The sequence below is a fragment of the Dendrobium catenatum genome, unplaced genomic scaffold, assembly GCF_001605985.2.
Source record: "Dendrobium catenatum unplaced genomic scaffold, ASM160598v2 fragScaff_scaffold_1105, whole genome shotgun sequence".
Taxonomy (NCBI): Eukaryota; Viridiplantae; Streptophyta; class Magnoliopsida; order Asparagales; family Orchidaceae; genus Dendrobium; species Dendrobium catenatum.
In genome coordinates this window covers 2,007,018-2,028,859 of record NW_021319567.1, presented here as the reverse complement: position 1 = coordinate 2,028,859, position 21,842 = coordinate 2,007,018, and the positions used below count along the sequence as shown (strand labels likewise).

The following is a 21,842-nucleotide window of genomic DNA, read 5'->3' as shown; positions in this document are numbered from 1 at the left end:
AAACCCAGCAGAGCACATGCGACAGCCCATCCTAAACAACTTGAATTCCCATAAAATTAATGAACTCTGCATAATATTCTAAATACCAAAATAATCAAATCCTTTGGCGGTGCAGATCGAACGCGGTCTGCCGGTACAACCACCACTAGATAAAGTACGATTTCCTCTTTCTGGTAACAACCTTCGGCTTCCACTCAGCTACCACTTCGAAGCCTCTGGAGCTTCTTCTCCATCATCTTCCTCTCACTCTTCTCTTTCCTCTCTACACTTCTGGAACTACACTGATGTCCAATCTCGACATCGAACGCGCTGGCCGGCCGACGAACGGAAAAGTTCATGGCGCTCAAGCGGCTGCGGCGGCAGCGGATCCATCGCCATTCTATGACGAGTCAGATTCGAGTGTTGGGAGGGAATGGACGGCGTGGATCGTGCATGTGTTCGTGGTGGCGAATGTGTTGATCTTCTTGGTGGTCATGTTTATAAACAACTGCCCTGGACATTACAATCCATACGGCTCATGCGTTGCGAAATTTCTTCATCGAATATCTTTTCAGCCGCTGCGACAGAATCCCATCCTTGGGCCTTCGTCATCCACGTAATTATGTCTATTTAATAGTGCAATTTGTTCTTTATGTTTTTTTTTTTTTTCAATGCGATGATTGGAATCTAATAGATATGGTGGAGAAAGGCGCCATGGTTTTGGTTTTGAGTTGGAGCAGATAGTACTTCCGTCCTTATTATTTTCCTCCTTTGGGAGCTTCGGTCTGATTATTTGAATCTCCTTTCTTGTGTTATATGTGATTTCATTTGTTTTGCCTCTTTCGAAATTTTCCTCATAGATTGTTTAGCTTTTAAATTTCAGTTTGCGATGACGGAAGGCTGATTTATCTAATGTGACGCTCCTTTCAGATTGCGGAGAGTCAGCTCTGTTTAGTTACCTTAGCTTTATTGATTCCTCTTCAAATAATAATTATTTTCAGTCAAGTAAATATCCGGGGTTTTTGGTCTTTACCTTAAAAATTACCATCTAGTGGAAGTACGTTCATGTTTGTAATCTCCATGTGGATTTAGATGCAGATTGTTTCTTTCAATTGCTGATATACCTGTCAACCTGTGGATTTGCACTCGAGATTTCTTCATAGACAATTGTCTGAAATTTGTCCGCTATCTCTTATTGATCTTGTACCCATTGGAAACTGGGGGATATATGCTTTGTGCTTCACTTGAAATCTGCGGTGTCGGCGTATCTGAGGTTTTTTGGTTATAAATGAATCTGGATTTGACTTGTGTTTGTTTGAGAGGTTTGTAGTTATTAATGAAATTTGGCCCACTTTTTTTCAATCTAAAAGGTTGTTAGCTTCGTCTAGTCTGGGGTAGAGGTGATAATTATGCATGTAACTCAAAATTTATTTGAAAATCAGTTGAACTTAATCAACTTGAAGTTGATTTGTTTTTACTCTAGGATGACTCTTTGTAAATGTGGGTGTCCTACACATGTATACAAATGTTCGCATACATTTATTATATGTAACTCAATAAATAAATATTAAATACTAATAGATGTGTATAATCTAAATTTGGAATGATAAATTTTTATAAATGAATTAGGTTTTCCTTGAATTAACTCAAAAATCAACTTAGAATCATTAATTTTTTTTACTTAACTCACATTTAAGCTCAAGTCAAAATTTAAATCTTCAATTCTGAATTTAAGTCGCCCCGCTTGAACTTACCATGCTATCATTCCTTAATATGGAGTTCTATACCCAAAGATGTTACCATATTCTTTCATGTGCTTTGTTGACCATGTGATAAACTGGTTATGCTTGTCGTCTTTTAGTGGTATGGTGAAATTTCGCTTTATCATATTTATCATCATCATTAATCTTAGTCCAACTTTTTGAATCTTCTTTTATTCACTCTCATTGATTGATCAAGGGTTGTTAAATCCATTATCTACAAATCATTTTGCACGACTTCTATCATTATTTCTTTTTGGCCTACCCTTAGTACTTTTTAATTTGTCGATACTTATTTTAAACTCTTTTAGCACAATTCCTTCACTGTTTTATTTAATTTAATGGTGGATTAGATAAAAGATTACCAACCCCCGAGTGATATATTTGTCGAGATGTATTACTTATGTTATCTACTAGTCTCCACTTAACTCCTACAAATTTTTTACTTACCACCCTCCATGAAATGTCTATAATTATGTTATCTACCATCGTCAACCTAACCGTTATATAAGGAGATAATTGCATGGCGTTGAATGACATAAATCATTATTCTATTTAATTAAGCCTAGTGTAGATTCAGAGGTTAGAGAAGTGGCCAATTGAGTGATTGAAGGTTGGTAGTTATCTTGATTGGTGTCAAACAAGGGAATTTCTTTATTGGGCAATTAACAATCACCATTGAAGGGTTTGAGGAGACTGTTGGAAGCTAGTGGCCTTCTTAAGAGGAAATCAATGAGTGTCATAGGGGCTAGTGATTGGCAAAGTGGTTGAACATAGCAGGTGGTAGGCTTTCATCTCTCTCTCGGATGCACATAGAAGGTGGATGAATGTACTAAAATTTGGCGAGGAAATGATTTTGGAGCGGTAATAAGTGATAGAGATATGGAGAAAGAGTGACTAAGGGAAGAATACTAGTGAAATAAAAGTTAGAAAAATATTTGATGGTAAATACTAGTATCAAATTTTTGTATCTTGCTTTGGTCTTTGGAATTATGGATAATTATCTTTATAAGTGGTTGTGGATATAAATGAATCTCATTGAACTATGTAAAATCTTTTATTTTCCTTTCTTAGTATTCTCCTTGTAGGTTAGTTTTCACATTTTCATAATTTCAATTATTGTTAGTTATTATGATCCAATTTTTTCTTGAAGCCAAAAATTACATTTGTTGTTGAGTGTTCTTTAGATTCTTTTATAGCCATCTTTAGCTACATAGTTCTTTTTAAGCTTTAGCATTGATATGGGTGTCAAAATGGATCAACGGGTTGGATTTGGGTCCAACAAAAAGTTGACCTGACTCAAATCCAGTCAACTCAAACTCGACCCGTTTAATAAACAGGTCAAAAAATTAAGCCAAAATCGAACCTGCTAACTACCCAAATTTGACCGAATAACCCATGTTAATTAAAACAATATTTTGTATTTGCTCATTAATCATGGATATTAGGTTAATTGATAAAAAAAATAAGAAGATTATATTTAAAAAGTTATTTTCATGTCAAAATTAGGTTGGTGGGATGACCCAAACCCAACCCATTAATAAATGGGTTGGAATACATTATCCGAATACGACCCGTTTATTAAACGGGTCAACCCAAACTCGATTTTTTTAGGTCAAGTTAGTGGGTCTGTTCATTTATTGAAACCCCTAAGTATTGATGTATAAATAGTTAATAATTATATTTTTAAAAGTGAATTAATAATTTTCCTCATTCTTTAAATCCATGTTGTGAGATTTGAAGAAAGAAAGAGTTTTATATTGTTATGTCGTGTTTGTATGTTAAATTACGGTTTATGGCTTCTAGCATAAGCTAGAATATTGGTTGTTTCTCGGCTTAGCTTCTAGAGCATGCTGGGGCGTGGTTCTGTTCTCCTGCTTAAGGCTTATGCTGGGGCGTGTTTTCACATCTCTGGCTTCTGATACAAGACAGCTGCCAAGCATATTTCTTGGCTTTTAGCGGAAGTCTAATTTTTGGGTTGTTGATTTTTGTTTTTCAGCATAGAACAATCCACAAATTCATAACAATTATCTAGAGAGCGCACTTTGTTAGAGAGAAATTATTTGTATGAGTGAAAGAGGATAAAAAACAAGAGGAACTTCTATTAGAAAATTTTCTTTCTTACATCAAAATGACAAGACTCAATGCCTTTTTAAACTTGTACAAAGACAATCTAGAAACACATTCTAGATATTTCTATAATAAAAATTCAACTACCAACCACAAAAGTTATTACATATTCTAGATATTTCTTCCATACAATTTCCTAGATATACAATAAACTTGGTTATTAATTTTGATTTATATTTCCAACACTCCTTAAACCAAAATTTTTATCAACCACTCCAAGAAGTATCTTTAATTTTATGAACTGTTCTGCAGCTAATGGCTTTGTGAAAATATCTGCAATTTGATCTTCAGATTTCACATACTCCACTTGAACTTCTTTATCCTTGATCTGATCTCTTATATAATGAAAACGAACATCAATATGTTTGATTTTCTTGTGATAAATTGAATTTTTTGATAATATTTTTGTTGATTTATTATCAACATAGATTTTTGTAGCTTCGTCTTGAGAATATCCAATCTCTTTCAGTAATTTCCTTAGCCATATTGCATGACATACACATGATGATGTAACAACATATTCAGCTTCACAAGTAGAGAAACAACAACCGGTTATTTTTGCGAGATCCATGAGAATGTAGTATCACCCATATAAAATAAAAATTCGCTTGTACTTTTACTATCATCTTGATCTCCAGCCCATTCACTATTTGAATATCCTGAAAGTTGAAATTCGTTAGAATGAGAATATAAAAGTTCATGATTTTGTGTACCTTTAATATATCGAAGAATTCTCTTGGCTGCCTTCAAGTGTGTTTTAGTGGGATTTTCATATAGCCGCTAACAATTCCAACTGCATATAGAATGTCTGGTCTTATATTTGTTAGATATCTCAGGTTTCTGATCAATCTGTTGAACATAGTTGGATCGACTGTCTTCCCTTCTTCTTTCTTTGATAGTTTGATTTCACATTCCATTAGAGTGCTTACTTGATTGCAATTCTTCATGTTAAATTTCCTTAGAACTTTCTTTGCATATGTTTCTTGTGTGATAAAAATTCCTTCTTTATTTTGCTTTACTTCAATTCCAACAAAAATTAACATGAGTTAAAAATCTGTTATTTCAAATTCTTTTATTATCGTTTGCTTAAACTCCTTGAATAAACGTGGATTATTGCCAGTAAAAATAAGATCATCCACATATAAGCAAACAATTAATATATCTCAATTATTATATTTCTTCAAATAGATAGCATTTTCATAAAGGCATTGGATATAATCATTTTGTTTGAAGTATGAATCGATTCTTGCATTCCATGCTCTTGGAGCTTGCTTTAACCCATATATAGCCTTTTTTAATTTATAAAATTTTGATTCATGCCCTTCTTTAATATATCCCAATGATTGTTTGACATAAACTTCTTCTTCAATAACTCCATTTAAAAATGCAGATTTAACATCCATTTGATAAATAGACCAATTATTTTGTGAAACAAGAGAAATAATTAAGCGAATAGTTTCCATATGAATAACAAGAGCAAATATCTCATTGTAGTCGATGCCTAATTTTTGCTTGTATCCTTTTGCTTGTATCCTTTTGCTACAAGTCATGCCTTATACTTTTCTCTCTCATTTTGCATTTTTCTTCACTTTGTATACCTATTTTACACCAATAACTTTATGTTCTTTTGGTAATGTTGTGTTCTCCCATGTTGCATTCTTTACTAGAAATTTGATCTCTTCATCCATAACACTTCTCCATCTTTCATCTTTTTTGACTTCTGCAAATTCCAATGATTCATTATTTGCAAGTAAGCAAATAAAATGAAGTTTGCCAGTTACCTCATAAAGCTCAATTAAATTTCTTGTCTTTCTTTGTCTTTGATTATCTTTTGAAGTATTTGAAGAATGTGAATCTTGTAAATTTGTAGACAAATGTTCTTCATCTTGTAGCTCCACTGGTACTTGCTCTACCTTTTGAGTGTCTTTATTTTGTCAATCCCATGCTCCTTCTTCATCAAACTCAACATCTCTGCTAAAAATAATTTTTGAAGTTTTAGGATTAAATAGTTTATATGATTTAGATTGATACCCGATGAAGATGAGTTTGGAGCTTCTGTTATCCAGCTTAGTTCTTCTTTGTTCAGGGATATGTGCATATGCAATGCTTCTAAACACCTTCAAATGAGATATATTTGACTTTCTTCTTGTCCATGCTTCTTGTGGTGTCATATCTTGTAAGTTCGAAGTTGAGCATCGATTAAGTGTATAAAAAGCACATGTCACCGTCTCGGCCCAAAATTCTTTAGGCATATTATTGCTTTTAACCATGTTTTGTACCATATGAAGAATTGTGCAATTTTTTCTCTCCACTACTCCATTTTGTTGGGGTGAAAATTGTGTTGTTAATTGATATCGAATGTCATGCTCTTCACAATATTCTTTGAATACTTTGGATGTAAATCTCCTCGATCTGATCTAATTGATTTATTGAAAATCTACTTTTTTGTACTTGCTTTTAACTTCTTAAACATAATAAAAGCTTTTGATTTCTCTTTCAAAAAATAAACCCATATTTTTTTGAATAATTATCAATAAAAATTAAGAAATATTGATGCTTATCAAAAGATACTAGAGCAATGGGTACGCATACATCCGTGTGGATTAATTAAAGAGGCTTCTTTGCTCTAAAGCTTGCTTCATTTGGAAAACTCTTTATAGGTTGTTTTCCAAATACACAACATTCACAAATTTGATTTGGATGAAATATATCTGGTAACCCATGCACCATTTCTTTTCTTGACATATTATTTAGATCTCCAAAATTTAAATGCCCAAGCATCATATGCCAAAGACATAATGGATCTTTCACACATGTCTTTAAACATTTCATTACTCCATTTTTTATATTAAGAATAAACATCCTATTTCTTCTCATCTCCACTTGGGCAATTAATTCATTTGAATTATTTTTAATTGCGAGTTTTTTATCATTCATATGAATGTGAATTCATTTCTCAAGTAATTGCCCCAAGCTTAAAATATTGCTTTTCATATTTGGCATATAATAAATTTTAGAAATAATTTGATGGGTTCCATCCTTAAAAAAAATAAGGATTTTAACTTTTCCTTTTATTGAAATTTTTTGAAGAATTGCCAAAATAAATTTGACTCTCCATCGCCTCCATTTCTAGGAACATATTTTTATCTCTGCACATATGATTGCTTGCTCTAATATCTAAATACCAATTATTTTCTTTTTCATCTTCTTCTCCTTTCAATGCTAATAATAAAACTGGATCATCTTCCTTCTCTTTAACAAGGTTGGCTTTCTCTTGATTATGATAACATTCAGAAGCATAATGACCAAATTTCTTGCAAATATAACAACGAACATGAGATTTTTTGTACCTTTTATTTTTAGCTTTTTCTTCCACTCTTCATTTCTTGAGTTTTGATTTTTTCATTATTTCTTTGATATCCACCACGTCGTCATCCACTTCCAAAGCCACGACCACGACCATGACCACGGCCTTGTCCATAAAAGTCTCGATCATTTGAATTATCTTCATTTTTTTTGTGTCGTCTTTGTCATCTTTTAATGAGAGCTTTGATTGGAGAACTTGTTCGATAGTATCCTGTTTTTTTTTTCTTTGCTCATAAGCCATTAAAGAGCCCATTAGTTCATCAACAGTCATTGTCTCTAAATCTTTAGTTTCCTCAATAGCTACGACAATATGCTCAATTTATCATTTATTGAGTATAGAATTTTTTCTATCACTTGAATATCTTTTAATGTTTCTCTATACATTCGTAGTTGATTGACGATAGTCAAGACTCTTGTGAAATAGTCCTCCACTTTTTTTGTTTCCTTTATTTGAAGTGCCTCAAATTTGACTTGGAGAGTTTGAAGTCGAACCTTCTTTATCTTGTCTATACCTTTATATGCAACTTGAAGTATCTCCCATGCTTGTTTAGAGGTAGATGCACTAACCACTTTCTCAAAGTTTGCCTCATCCACTGCTTGATAAATGAAGAAGAGCACCTTCTTATCCTTCTTTCTACTTTCTTTCAGCAGTTCCCTTTGGGCTGTTGATAATACTGAATCATCTTGATGCTCGACATAGCCTTTCTCAACTATCTCACAAATATCTTGCGATCCAAATAAAGACTTCATTTGAAGACTCCAATTCTTGTAATTCTCCTTTGTGAGATGAAACACTTATAGATTCATACTACTTGCCATCGAACTTGGCTCTAATACCATTTGTTAGAGAGAAATTTGTTATGCCGATTCAAGTAGAGCCGGTATTGTTACGCCGCCCCAACAGGTTATTACGCTGGCTCAAGTAGAGCCGGCCCATCACACCTACAGGAGGCAAATCAAGCCCGCCTCCTCCCCTAGCTTTTGCCAAACTGATGGGGCCCACCCCATCTAAGTGGATTTCAAAAAGGATAGAGGGGGGCAGTAGGCTTTTAGGAGGGAAATTAGATTAGGAAGGTTTGGGTATTAAAGTGCATGAGGGAATTAGGGAATGTTATGTTTTGATTGATTGCAATTAGGGTTTCTTGGAGGCTTGGGCTCTAGACAATCTTGTCTAGAGATTTGGGAGAGACGATCCTCCTCTCGAATTGAGGATCCCTTGTATCTTGCTTTGTTCTTGTTTCTCGTTGATTATTATAAGAGTTTGCTATCGTTTGTTTGTTCTTCCACCACGTTTCTCTCGTTTTCTCGTTGTTTTACTAATTATTGATTAGGTTTGCTTGTGAACTCAAGTAAATCCGATAGGATTACTTGCGAACTCAAGTACTTCCTATAAAAATTATTTGTAAGAGTGGAAGAGGATAAAAAACAAGAGGAACTTCTATTAGAAAATTTTCTTTCTTACATCAAAATGACAAGACTCAATGCTTTTTTATACTTGTACAAAGACAATTTTAGAAACACATTCTAGAGATTTCCATAATAAAAGTTCAACCACCAACCACCAAAAGTTTTTATATATTCTAGATATTTCTTCCATACAAATTTCCTAAATACATAACAAACTTGGTCATTAATTTTGGTTTATATTTCCAACACACTTTTCGTCAGTGTTATTTAAGGTTAAGTTTTATTTTGATATCTTAGAATATTTTGTTTAGTGCATGTAGGTTTATTATTATTTTCTAAATAAGCCTAAAATCAATCTAATTATTCCACACCTTGGGCTAGTATTAGATAATTTAGGGTTAAGACCAAGTGCTCTCCATTTTATCAAATACAACAAACCTATTTATGCCTTTTTGGTGCTCGAAATTATTAGATCGGTGCAGGACTAGAACTTCAAATTGATAACATGCAAGTGTTGACATGGAAATACAATTGATGGCTAGGTGTTGTTGATGTCGATATGCAATTGAGGACAAGATGGTTTTGGCATCAAAATCCTATTGACAAGGAGTTGTTGCTAGCAGCAAAGATTGACGTAGTTGCTCTTGCAGATCATCAAACTCTACCTATCTATAACTCTAATTTCTATCTTAGTTGCTTGTTATATGACCTTAATTACTATCTTATATGTCAAGTTAGTATTAGCCTTTCTATTTGTTGTTTTGTTCGTAGTGGTAGTGGATAATAAGACCACAACTGGTTATGATGGGTATTTACCTTTTAATTAAAAAAATTAGCAGCAAAAGGTGGTTACCTTCGACATGTTTTTGCGTCATCTTCTTTGTCTCGATCCGTACGACGACATCATTTGTTATTAGAGTCGTCGAAGATGGACTGCAGCTATGTCGCCTACATCCTAGTTCATGACTGCAATTGTAGTTGGATCCTCTAGAAAGCTCACGCCATCCTTGAATATAAGATGGATACTCTTATCAAAGGCTTTCAACATCTTTTTAAGGAGGTGCAACATGAGTTCCAAGAATTTAGGAATTTCAAGGTCCCTAACCAGATGACTTACTAGTAGATTTGCACCAAACCAGTAAAGGGCGATAACCCTACATTGAATCAGGATTTGTGGCATCCCTGTCGATCCAATCGACATGAGCAAGGCTTCATGGATTTTAAGACGAGCTATTCTGTCATCGCTGGACTACTACTCCATATCATTTAGATGGTGAAACAACTTTCCTTGAACCATCCCACAATGTTGGACCATACACGGTCGAATCGACAATGAGTTCAATGTTAAAATTGAGATTCCCTACTTTACAATCACCTACACATTGAGGACCATCTTGATTGGGAGAAGGGGGTGAAAATTTTCTCCAAATATTTGGTTATTCCTCAAGAGAAACAAGTTAAGTATGTGGCTTGCATGTTTGAGTGTAGAATGGATGCTTGTTGGAATCAACTTACCCAATCCCCTGGTTGTGAGGGTAGGAGGAATGTCAAGACTTGGCTTAAGATGAAGCAATCGCTACTGTAGATAATTTGTTTCGTCGAACTAAGAACAATTGTTGAATCTCCAGTACCAAAGATATTCACAGGGTTCTCGTTTCGTGAGCACATACGTCAAGGAGTTTGATTAACTTAGCACATCGAACAATCATAATGAGATCATACTATAGCTTGTAGATCACTAATTTGATGGGTTAAACAATGCTATTCAGGACCAATTGAGATGAATGGTATTTGGTTGCTCTCTCAAGCAGTTAATTTTTCTTATAAGGTTGAGAGATTGCTTAAACACCATCTAAATCCACCATAGAAAAACAAATGCTGAGTAATTTGTTTTTTAAGTTGTGATTATTTTGAAGGGTACATGTTTTATTACCCTCATGAATTTTCCTTACATATAAAGAAATATTGAACTTTGGTGTTTTTTTTTTTATGTTAGATGAATTCTTACAAGTTCTTTTAAGAGGGCAGCTTTTCAAGATCCTTTATGAAAAAGAGAAGCTCAACCAAATGAATGCTATGTTTTCTCATGATTACATCTTAGTTACGTTTGGATGGCTTAATGATAGTAGGTTTATCTGGTTGTGAGTGATGAAACAAAAATGAACTATGGATGGTATGTATGTAATATTAAAGTTTCAGGTGTTAAATATGTAAATAGAATATTATTATGTGGTATGTATGTAAATCTCCTAGTTTGTGTTAAAGGCAGATCTTAACTTAATGCTTTTTTCTATTTTAGATTGGAGAAGTTGGGTGCTCTTGTATGGGACAAGGTTGTTAATCAACATGAAGGGTGGAGGCTCATCACATGCATTTGGTTGCATGCTGGTGTTATCCACTTGTTGGCCAATATGCTCAGTCTGGTTTTTATAGGGATTCGCCTTGAGAAGCAATTTGGTTTTGGTAAAAGCTTATTACTCTTCTATTTTTAGTTGAATGTAATTGTGTTTCTTGATAATAGAGCCCATGTTTATTTTATTTGTCACCTTTTGCTCCATGAACTGAAACTTAGCTGATGTTAGTCAAAATATTAAATGTTTGGGGCTGCTGCCTCTCTCTTCAACTCAATCTCACCTTTCCATCTTGAAATTATTAGAAACTAAAATTTAAACGTCATTACGCTTTTTCGTTAGTCTAAGCTGGAACATCTTGTTGTTTTTACAGTGCGGATAAGCATAATATACCTTCTATCTAGGTTTGGAGGAAGTATCCTGTCATCGCTATTTATCAGAAACAGTATTTCTGTTGGTGCTTCAGGGGCTTTATTTGGGCTTCTTGGAGCAATTCTTTCAGAGCTTATTACAAACTGGACCATCTATAGTAACAAAGTAAAAAATACGTATTCTGCTTTTAAAATTATATTAGCTCAGTTTAATTGAATTTCAGGGTTCACTAAGGTACTTTTCTTTGTAGGCAGCATCACTACTGACACTGTTGCTTATCATAGCGATCAACTTAGCTATTGGAATACTTCCGCATGTTGACAATTTTGCTCATATTGGAGGATTCGTAACTGGTTTTCTTCTAGGATTTGTTTTGTTGCTCCGACCTCAGTTTGGTTGGGTGGAACGCCACAATCTGCCCGCTGAAAGCCTGGTTAAATCAAAGCACAAGGCTTATCAATATGTCTTGTGTGTGATCGCACTGCTTTTACTGATATCTGGGTGAGCTCTTTACTGTCTAGCTTAGCATTTCATCCACAAATTTCATCTTAAGAATTTTTAATTGTCTATATTCAAAATTTACAATTTTATTAGTTTACCATCATAATCTTCAAGAAGTATGATATACCACTGTAGCATATTAACTCTAATAAAATGTTAACTTGGTTAATTGTGTTGACGCTTTTTTGTCCAGCAAGCTGCAAGTAAACTTTCTGCATAACAAGAGAATAAGAACATAACAGTAACAGGAAGAAAGGTTAGAGCAAGTAGAATATTTCTGCTCCTTTCTTTACTAGGGAACAATACAAGCTATTGATGCTAGTAGAGAAGAAACCAAATCATTACAGCTATAGGTATTGTAATAAACTAACGGCTAGGATTAGAGTTGAGATTAGAGGTGTATGGTCTAGATCAAGACAACATAGAAAGTTGAAAATAATGGAAGTGGAGCAGCAATGGCATATTTTATTCGATTAACATGCCCCTGCAAGCTGGTGGTATCATAGAGACCGTAAGTTTATCACGTAGTGCTAAAAATGAGGCATAGAGAGAATAATTGTAAATATATCAGCAATCTAATCTTTGGACGGCAAGATGATGAACAATAACGTCCTTGTACTTGATACAATTACAAATTAAATGATAGTCCACTTTGTTATGTGTGGAATATGATTTTGTTGATTAATCAGATTGTTCTGTTGCCTCGGATCTCAAGTTTCTTGTGCTTGCTTGGGGGGTGCGGGGGGTTTACCCCCCTACTTGCACCCAAAAAATTTTTCCCCCTATTGTGCCCTGACACTATGTACCCAAGCACCTCGGTGCTGTGTTCCCGAGCGTCTTAGGGTTTAACGACAGAGAGCAGAGCGTTGCATCAGCATAGATACGGCGTTGCGATCAAGACAGAGGTTCAAGCGCCACAGCGCTTCAAACTGGTGCCGCAGACTTGACATTCTTCTTTCTCGTTTTTCTGAAGGGTTGCGTCCCTTGGGAGTTACTTGGCTTTCTCATGTATTTTGAGTGTTAGACATTGATAATGGTGCATGTGAGAAGAGAATCAAGGAGAGAGTGAGTGAGAAGAGAGATCTGTACTTATTTCTCTCAATTTTCATAGTGGATTTCTTAGTCTGGTATGACACTGTGTTTTTTCCTAATTTGGGTTTTTCCACGTTTAATCCCGGTGTCCTTTACTTCCCGTTGTTTCTACTTTCTTGCTTATTTCATCATTGTGGTGTTTACCTCTCATCCCAAACAACTGGTTTCAGAGCGAGGTTCTTCAGATTGAGTGGGAGTAATGGCGGACGAAGCAATGTACAAGATTGAAAAGTTCAATGGTTCGAACTTCTCATTATGGAGGATGCAAATTGAAGATTTGTTGTATCAAAAGAAGTTATATTTACCATTAGAAGGAATCACCAATAAGTCAAATTCTATGATTATGAAGGAATGAGACGTTCTTGACCGGACTGCACAAGGTTCGATGCAACTTTCACTTTTCTCATATGTTACAATCAACATTGTAAATGAGAAGTCTACAGCTAATCTCATTGCCACATTGACTAAGATGTATGAGAAGCCATTGGCCTCAAACAAAGTGTTCCTGATGAAGAAGTTATTCAATATAAAGATATTGGACAACACTCTAATGGCAGAGCACTTGAATAATATAAACATTGTGATGAGTCAATTGTGTTCAGTTGGCATCAATTTTAATGATGAGGTGAGGACATTGTTGTTGTTATCTTCATTGCTAGAAAGCTGAGATGAGATATATATATATATACAGAAGAATGTCAGTCAAATTCTTTGATTTTATCTTTGGATAATTTTGAATCTTGGGTGATAGATTCAGGTGTTTCTTTTCATGCAAGTCCTAACAAGGAGTCATTCAAAAACTATACTCAAGGTGATTTGAGTAAAGTGTATCTCAAGGACAACAAGCCCTGCAACATTGTTTGACAAGGAGATGTTGATATTAGAATGCCATATGAGTTAATTTGGAGACTCAAGAATGTTAAACACGTTCCTTATCTAAAGAGGAGTTTAGTTTCTATGAGTCAACTTGCAAACTTAGCCCATGTGGCATCATTCATAGGAGATACGGGGAAGGTGATAAAAGGGGCTATGATTATAGCTCTTGGTAGTATTGAAGACACTCTATATGTTATCAATAGAAGAGCAAAATTCTATAGGGGTAGCAGATTCAGATGTTGATGGAGGACTTTGGCATCGAAGGTTTGGTCATATGGATAAGAAAGATATGCATTCACTTCTTACTAGAGAAAAGCTTCATGGTTAAAAATCTATAGATTTCAATTTTTGTGAAGATTGTGTATATGGCAATCAACATTGGGTGAGCTTTTCAAATACTGGTTCAAAGGTCAAGTCAAAGAAGTTGGAGTTAGTGCATACTGATGTATAGGATTCTGCTCCAATTTCTTCTATAGCAGGATCTTTGTATTTTGTTATATTTATTGATGATCACAATATGAAAGTATAGGTGTACTTCTTAAAACATAAGTCAGATGTGTTTGATGTTTTAAGAAGTGGAAGGTCATGTTTGAGCTTGAGACATGTTTGAAGCTCAAGTGACTCAGATCAGATAACGATGGCAAGTATCCTGACAAGAAGTTCAAATAGTATTGTGCTTTGAATGGGATCCGGCATGAGCTCACTATTCCAAGAACACCACAGCAGAACGGTGTTACAGAGTGCATGAATAGAACTATCACTGAGCGTGCCAGGAGCCTCTGTTTAAAATTGCGCAATCAGAGGCGCGGCGCGCCTAGGCACGCCTCTGTGCAATTTGACCAAAAAATGCCTCGAGGCTTGCGCAATTCTTCTCTTGGCAGTGGCGTACGCCTCACCTGGTCTGAGGCGTGCCTCGGAGGCACAATTGCACAATTCTGGGTGAGGCGTACGCCTCATAGAACCGGCCCCACCCACTTAAAATGAAGCCTTTTCTCCCCTTAATCCCGCATGGCTTCCCGGTTATCCCGAAATTTTCCTTCCCGCACCCTGTGTTTGCGAAACTGAGGGGTTACCGCATGGTCGGCTTCCCTTCCCGCTGGCGCCACCTCTCTCCAGGAAACTTGAAGTGTCCGGCCACCCTCTACGAGTACTCCACAATCGATTTTAGGTATTTTTTTAGTTAAGGGTTAGATTTTTCAAGTGAAAGAATATCTACGATTTTTTATTTTTTTTGATTTTTTTTTTGTGTTTTTGGATTTTTGCTTTAGGAAACATGGTTAGAGGCAAAGAAAAGACGAATACGTCATTGCGGCGTGACCCTTCTTGGAAATAGTGTGCAAGTTGACGTAGGAGGCGGGGAGAAGACGTATGTGTATTTAAAATGCAATTTTTGTGAGAAAGTGGTGAAGGGCGGAAAACCCGCATGAATGAACACTTATCATGCTCTCATAAGAACGTAGCACCGTGTGCAAAAGTGCCGAACAATGTGAAGGATGAAATAATTGCTTACATGAAGAAAACTATCATGGAAAAACACTTACAACATGAGCAATTTGATGAAAGGGTCGAACAAGGTGCTTACTTCGGGAGCGAGAGTGGAAAGGGCTCTTCCTCCACTATACATAATAGAGGTGCACGGGGTCCTATGGATCAGTATATGACTAATCCAGGAGAGGATAGAGGACAAGCAGAGATGATGCCTGCGGCTGGTACCAGAGAGGGTCGGCGACAGGTTTGCATGGATATTGGGAGGTTATTTTTTTGAGAATGTCATACCATTTAATGTTGGGACATCGCGTGCCTACTTCAATATGCTGCGGTCTGTAGGGTTGTATGGGAGAGGGTTGAAGGCACCATCCATGTACGAGTTGCGAACATGAATTTTGAAGGAGGAGCTGCAGAACACAGAGCGGAGCATTGATGAGATTAAACGGACATGGATTGAGACTGGTGTTACCATTATGTCAAATGGATGGTCTGACATGAAGAACAGGAGCTTGATTAACATCCTTTTCAACCATCCCTACGGCACGGTATTTTTATGATCAGTTGAAGCTTCAAATGATGTTAAAAATGCTTCATTTATTTTCAATTTACTAGATGAGGTTATTGAGGAGATTGGGGAGCAATTGGTTGTGCAAGTGGTGACTGACAATGTCAGTACTTACAAAGCAGCTGGTCATATGTGATGGAGAAGATGACACACCTATATTGGACCCCCTGCGCAGCACATTGTATCGATCTCATTTTGGAGGAACTTGGTGACTTACCTCAGCACAAGAGCGCTCTTTCTAGGCCGAAGAAGATCACAAAGTTCATCTACAACCACTCATGGGTCTTAGGCCTTGATGAGAAAGTTTTCAAAGAAGGAAATCATTTGCCTTGCAACCACTAGGTATGTTTTTACATTTGTGCACTGCAAATTATTATCAATTCATAATGTATGTTCTTATATTTGTGCATTGCAAATCTACAGGTTTGCTACATCTTATTTGACACTGCAGGGCCTGTTGGATGTGAGACAACCTCTGGAAGTAATGTTTACATCAACAAAATGGCTTAACTTTCCGTGGGGTAAGAAAAGTGAGGGGAAGGAAATAAGAAAGATAATTCTGAATGATAAATTTTGGGCTACTGTGACCTATGTCATATTGAGCACGAAACACTTAGTGCATGTACTGCGCTTAGTGGATGCCGAGAAGAAACCAGTCATGAGTTTTATTTATAATGCTATGGATGAGGCCAAGGAGTTGATTGCACACAACTTGGGAGGAGAGGAGGCAAGTTATAGAGAGATTTGAGATATCATTGATGCTCGGTGGGAGGTACAGTTACACCGCCATATACATGCAGCGGCATATTATCTCAATCCTCAATTTCAATATTCAGAGAAGAAATCTTCAAACCCGGAGGTGAAGCTTGGTCTGTATTATTATATGAAACGACTAATACCGGAGCAGACAGATAGGGAGCTTGCAGATTTATAACTTGTTCTATTTCGGAATAAAGATGGTTTTTTTGGTCTGAATGCAGTAAAATCAACCATTGTCAAACGGTCTCCAGGTATAGTTATTTTGGTAAATGCAATACACTTTATTCAGTTTTGATTATCTTTTTTATTCTTAAAAACAGTAGAATGGTGGATCCAATTTGGTGATTCCACCCCTGAGTTACAGAGTTTTGCTGTAAGAGTGTTGGGCCTCACTTGCTCTTCTTCTGGGTGTGAGCGAAACTGGAGTACATATAGTTAAGTGCAAACAAAGAAAAAATCGGCTATCAACAATCAGAATGAACTCCCTCGTATATATTATGCACAACAAGAGGTTAAGAGATAGGAGGTTGAGGAATAAGGGGTTGAGGGATGATGACACAGATTTGTCATTATCAGATAATGAGTGGTTCATAGATGATGACACAGATTTGTCATTATCAGACTTACAGCTAGAGAATCTAAGTGTGGATGTCTTGAGGGGCGAAGCAGATCAAGTGGGCAAATCCACAAGTACCACACCACACACATCTATTAGCTCTGCAGCTTAACAATCAAGTAAATGTATTCCACAACTTCTTATATGCTATTGCATTATATTTATATCAAGTAAGTAATTAACATGATAATGATCTTTTCTCTTATTGAACATGAAAGAGAAAAGTGAGTCATATTGAAGATGATGATGATATGACATTCATAGATACAATTGTAGAAGAAGATTCCCTTCAAGACCCATTTAGTGATGGGATATGATTGCATTTTATATGTTCTTTATACTTTGGGAGTTTAGTTAAACTAATATTTTGTGGTTTGTACTTTGGGACATGATTTTATTGTATCTATTTTCTTACTTTCCACTATTTTCATATATCATTTAGATGTTTTTATTGTATTATAGAATCTAGCTATTATTTACCTGCTAAAATTCTTAAATTCTTATTTACACAATTTTGCGTCTGTGAGGCTTACGCCTCACACCGCCTCGAGGCTTGATTACGCAATTTTAAACCTTGCCAGGAGCATGAAATTTCATGCTGGTCTACCCAAGAAGTTTTGGGCAAAGGTAGTGAATATTGCAGTTTATTTGATCAATCATGATCCTTCAGTTCCACTGAATGAGGGGTTATCTGAGGAAACTTTGATACCATGTTGACGCCCCTTTGATCAGCAAGTCGCAGGTAAACTTTCTGCATAACAAGAGAATAAGAACAGAACAGTAACTGGAAGAAGAAAGGTTAGAGCAAGCAGAATATTTCTTCTCCTTTCTTTACTCGGGAAAAGTAAAAGCTGCAGCTGCAGGTATTGTAATAAACTAATGGCTAGGATTAGAGTTGAGATTAGAGGTGTATGGTGTTGATCAAGACAACATAGAAAGTGGCAAACCGTGGAAGTGTAGCAACTTTGGCTGCTTTTATTCGGTTAACAAATTGGTCTTAAGCTAAAAGAAATATTTATTACTTCTCTAAGTGACAAACCTTTCTTAATAATGAAAACAATCTTCTCCATAACTCGATCAGATCTGATAGAATTCAGAATAACTAAACCCAGGCTTGTAAACACAATCGGCTTAGGTCAGTGCGTTTCAACTAAAGCTTTTGGACTGGAAACATGACTAATAAACTTTTTAACTCATCCGACCCTACCGTCTGGTAATAAGAGTTGATTGAGTCTTCATTTGTGACAGCTTTCTTACTACTTTCTAAAGCAGCTTTCTAATAATTTTTTTTAAATTTTTTTTTTGTATTAAAAAGCAATTGAAAAGTTGTCCCAAATCATTTCTATCTTTGTTACTCATTATTATTTTTTTGCAGGTTTACTGTTAGTTTGGTGATGTTGTTTCGAGGGGTGAATGGTAATGATCATTGCAAATGGTGTCACTATATAAGCTGTGTGCCCACCTCAAAATGGAGTTGCGGGAATTGAAGAACCAACAAGAACGAGGTGTGTCCCTTTGAACAGAATAAAATATTTCAATTGTCTTTTTTGCTACCTTTTTGAATTTTTTTTTGTTTGTACATAATAGTTCTTACTAGTCCCATTGATTTCTTCGGATGGTATGTGTTGTATTATTTGCACTTTTTTTTTAATTCAAAAATTAGACTCAGGTTTCGTGTGGGACGGCTTTCTTACTGCTTCTTAAAGTAAATTTTTAATATAAAATTAATTTTTTTTTATTAAAAAATAGCTTTAAGAAGCAATAAGAAAGTTGTCCCAAACGAAACCTCAGCTTAATAGGAAGATGGTACAGCTATGTTTTTTTACTTGTGAAAGTTGTGAGATTTATATTTGTACATTGCAGTCCTTATTGTAATAATATTGTAGCTGTTGAGTTAGGAGTAATCACTGAAATAATTGCTGATTGTTTCACTTTATGCTTTGCTTCCTCCAAATTGTGTTATCAAGAAAAATAGTACAAAATCCTTAAAAGATTCAAAAACTCGCTAAATACTCAAAGAGAGGCATCCAAAAAAGTGAAAGAAATCTAATGAGAAAATGATCCCTATCTAAATTATAAAATGATTGCACAAGTTGATAGGCAGGCAAGAAGCAAAAACCTCAAAAATTCCAAATGGAGAGCAACGATAGCCAGAGCCAGCATACTCACAATAAGCCCAACTTAGTAACCCATTCTGCACCACCAAAGAAAACACGGCCCAATATAACAACCAAAACCAGCCCACTAGCCCAGAACAATGACAATAAGCCCATCCATTCATATAAACTAGTATAGTAATACATTTTATAAAATTTTAAAATGATTTGAAAATGCATCAAATACTTAGAAGTAACATATGTCAGGATAAATAATTCATTAAATTATAATATATGAGTATTTAAATGAAAATTTTGAAGCTTATTTATGAATAAATTTTATTAATAAAAAAAATGTAAATCTTATATATGGATCAATGACTAATGCTACATGAAATATTATATATTACGCTATATAAATAAGAAAAAAAAATAAGGCTTTATGGTTGCTTGCTATAATATACATGTTGCATGGCCTATTTTCACTTGTGTTTGTACTGATTATTTTAACTAAAAAACCCTAAACAAATTGAGCCATTAGCTTATTGGTTGAAGTAGCTATCTTAATTAGAGTAAATCACGACATTATATAAAGATAGTTGATACCTTTTTTGAGAAAACTCTGAAAGCAAGTTTTTGAGCTTAGATGAGCACGTCTAGTTTAATCTAAGAATGTGTTGAAGAGTTCATTATGATCTTGGAAAGTTCGCAATAGTTTTCATAAGTACATTACAAGCTAGCAAATTCTTGTTAGTCTTGGTGAGCTCATGATGGGCTTGAGATATTCGTCATCTTTATTGTTTTGGCTTGACCGAGTTGCCCTAAACTAGGCCGGCTTTGTATGAATCAAGTGCCTTAGAATTTGTGGATCTTCAAAAATAAAATCTAAGTTCAACTTTTGTTCAAATAATTCTAACCTCTATGTAGCCTACATTACCCTGTTTCCTAAATGTGAAACCTCCCTTCCTTTCCCACTTAAGATGAATAAGAATATTGAGATTATTATGACAAGAAATAAACTAATAATTAAAGGTGTACACGATTCGATTAGATTAGAAAATCAAATGAAATTAATAACTAAATTTAAAATTAAATTCAAACTATCATTATGATAAATCAAATAAAATTGAACATAAAATTTTGATTTAATTGAACTTAAGATTACAAAATTTCAATCTTTAGCTCAGATGTAGATTGAGTTCAATGCATGATTAAGAATTAGTTTGGGACAGTTTTCTTACTGCTTCTTAAAGTAACTTTTTAGTACTAATTTTGATGCTCGAAAATTGTTTTAAAAAATAGTAAAAAACTGTCTCAAATGAAGCCTTAATATCGGAGTTGTTCAATGATTCCAAATGGGAGTAAAAAGGGTTGTGATTTCACATTAACAAACGGGCTGGTTAGGAATAAAATTTATAATTTTATTTTAATTAATCAATTTGTGTGAGTTATTTTAATTGATAAAAACTCAAAATTATATAAAAAAAGACTAAATAAACATCACACCGCTCACATCGATCTGTTGCCTGGTTGCCACCAACTAAGTCAGAAGTTTTAGATTCAAAGCATGAGTATGCATTTAAATAAAATATCAAATAAAAATAATAATAAGCAAGTTTAGCGATTTTTTTTTTTTGGGAAAATTAAGGGCAAAATCCCAATTTCATTAACATGTAAAAAAAAAGAAAGAGAGAAAAATATTACATGTGTGATATACCATTGGCCAAAAAAGGAATAAAAAACTAATGCTCAAAAACAAAACGACCAACAGTAATAAAAATAACTGTGACAAACAGATATTCAAAACGCAGAGAGAGATTGAATGCCAAGGCCTAAAGCCCAAGTGGCTCAAATTGCTATCAAAATAGAAGGAATATTCAAAATCAAATAAATAGTAATAGAACAAAAGGGCCAAAAATAAGAGCCTAGGTTGCAGGGGCGGATCCGAACTTAATTTTCAGATGAGGTCAAATTTATAAGTAAAAGTGTAGAATTTTTTCTTTTTTTCATAAATATCCTTACAACCAAAATTTGTTCCAAGGGTGCTGCCTCTCGACCCTTATTTATCTATTATTATACACTTCGCAGATATGTCGGGGGTCCAAGGGAGCAGTGCCCCCGAAACAAATTTTGGTTGTAAGGATATTTTTGGATTCTCTTTTCTAATTTTCTTTGTATTTGATTCATCATTTCCTAAAAATAACATATCTACACAATCTGTTTAATTATGTTAGGGCAATTACCTAAAGAGCATATTATTTTAAAGCTTTTAAGGGGGGAAATTGCCCAAAAATCCTTGTAATAAAGACTAAAAAATACACGAAGCAAGATAAATTACCTAAATAATCATATAATAAAAAAATTATTTTTTCAGGGGGGTGGGCAATTGCCCCTCGGTCTTAAAAAGTGGGGAAATTATTGGGTCGGGCCATCAGATGTGTTCGGAGCCCAATGAAAATGTGTCACATTACCTCCTACTCGGTA

At 35.0% G+C, this 21,842-nt stretch overlaps 1 protein-coding gene across 1 annotated transcript; it reads left to right on the top strand.

Moving 5' to 3' along the window:
• Window positions 1–284: 284 nt before the first annotated feature.
• On the top strand, window positions 285–18,749 carry LOC110100231 (RHOMBOID-like protein 2). The gene is made up of 5 exons (XM_020827654.2): window positions 285–595; window positions 10,942–11,105; window positions 11,367–11,530; window positions 11,616–11,866; window positions 18,638–18,749. The coding sequence occupies exons 1-5, from the start codon at window positions 285–287 to the stop codon at window positions 18,747–18,749; spliced, it is 1,002 nt and encodes a 333-aa protein (XP_020683313.2).
• Window positions 18,750–21,842: the final 3,093 nt, after the last annotated feature.

Coding starts and splice junctions, on each gene's coding strand:
- LOC110100231 (XM_020827654.2), top strand. CDS start 285: ATGTCCAATCTCGACATCGAACGCGCTGGCCGGCCGACGAACGGAAAA. Junction 596..10,941: donor CTTGGGCCTTCGTCATCCAC/GTAATTATGTCT, acceptor TTTCTATTTTAG/ATTGGAGAAGTTGGGTGCTC. Junction 11,106..11,366: donor TGAGAAGCAATTTGGTTTTG/GTAAAAGCTTAT, acceptor TTGTTTTTACAG/TGCGGATAAGCATAATATAC.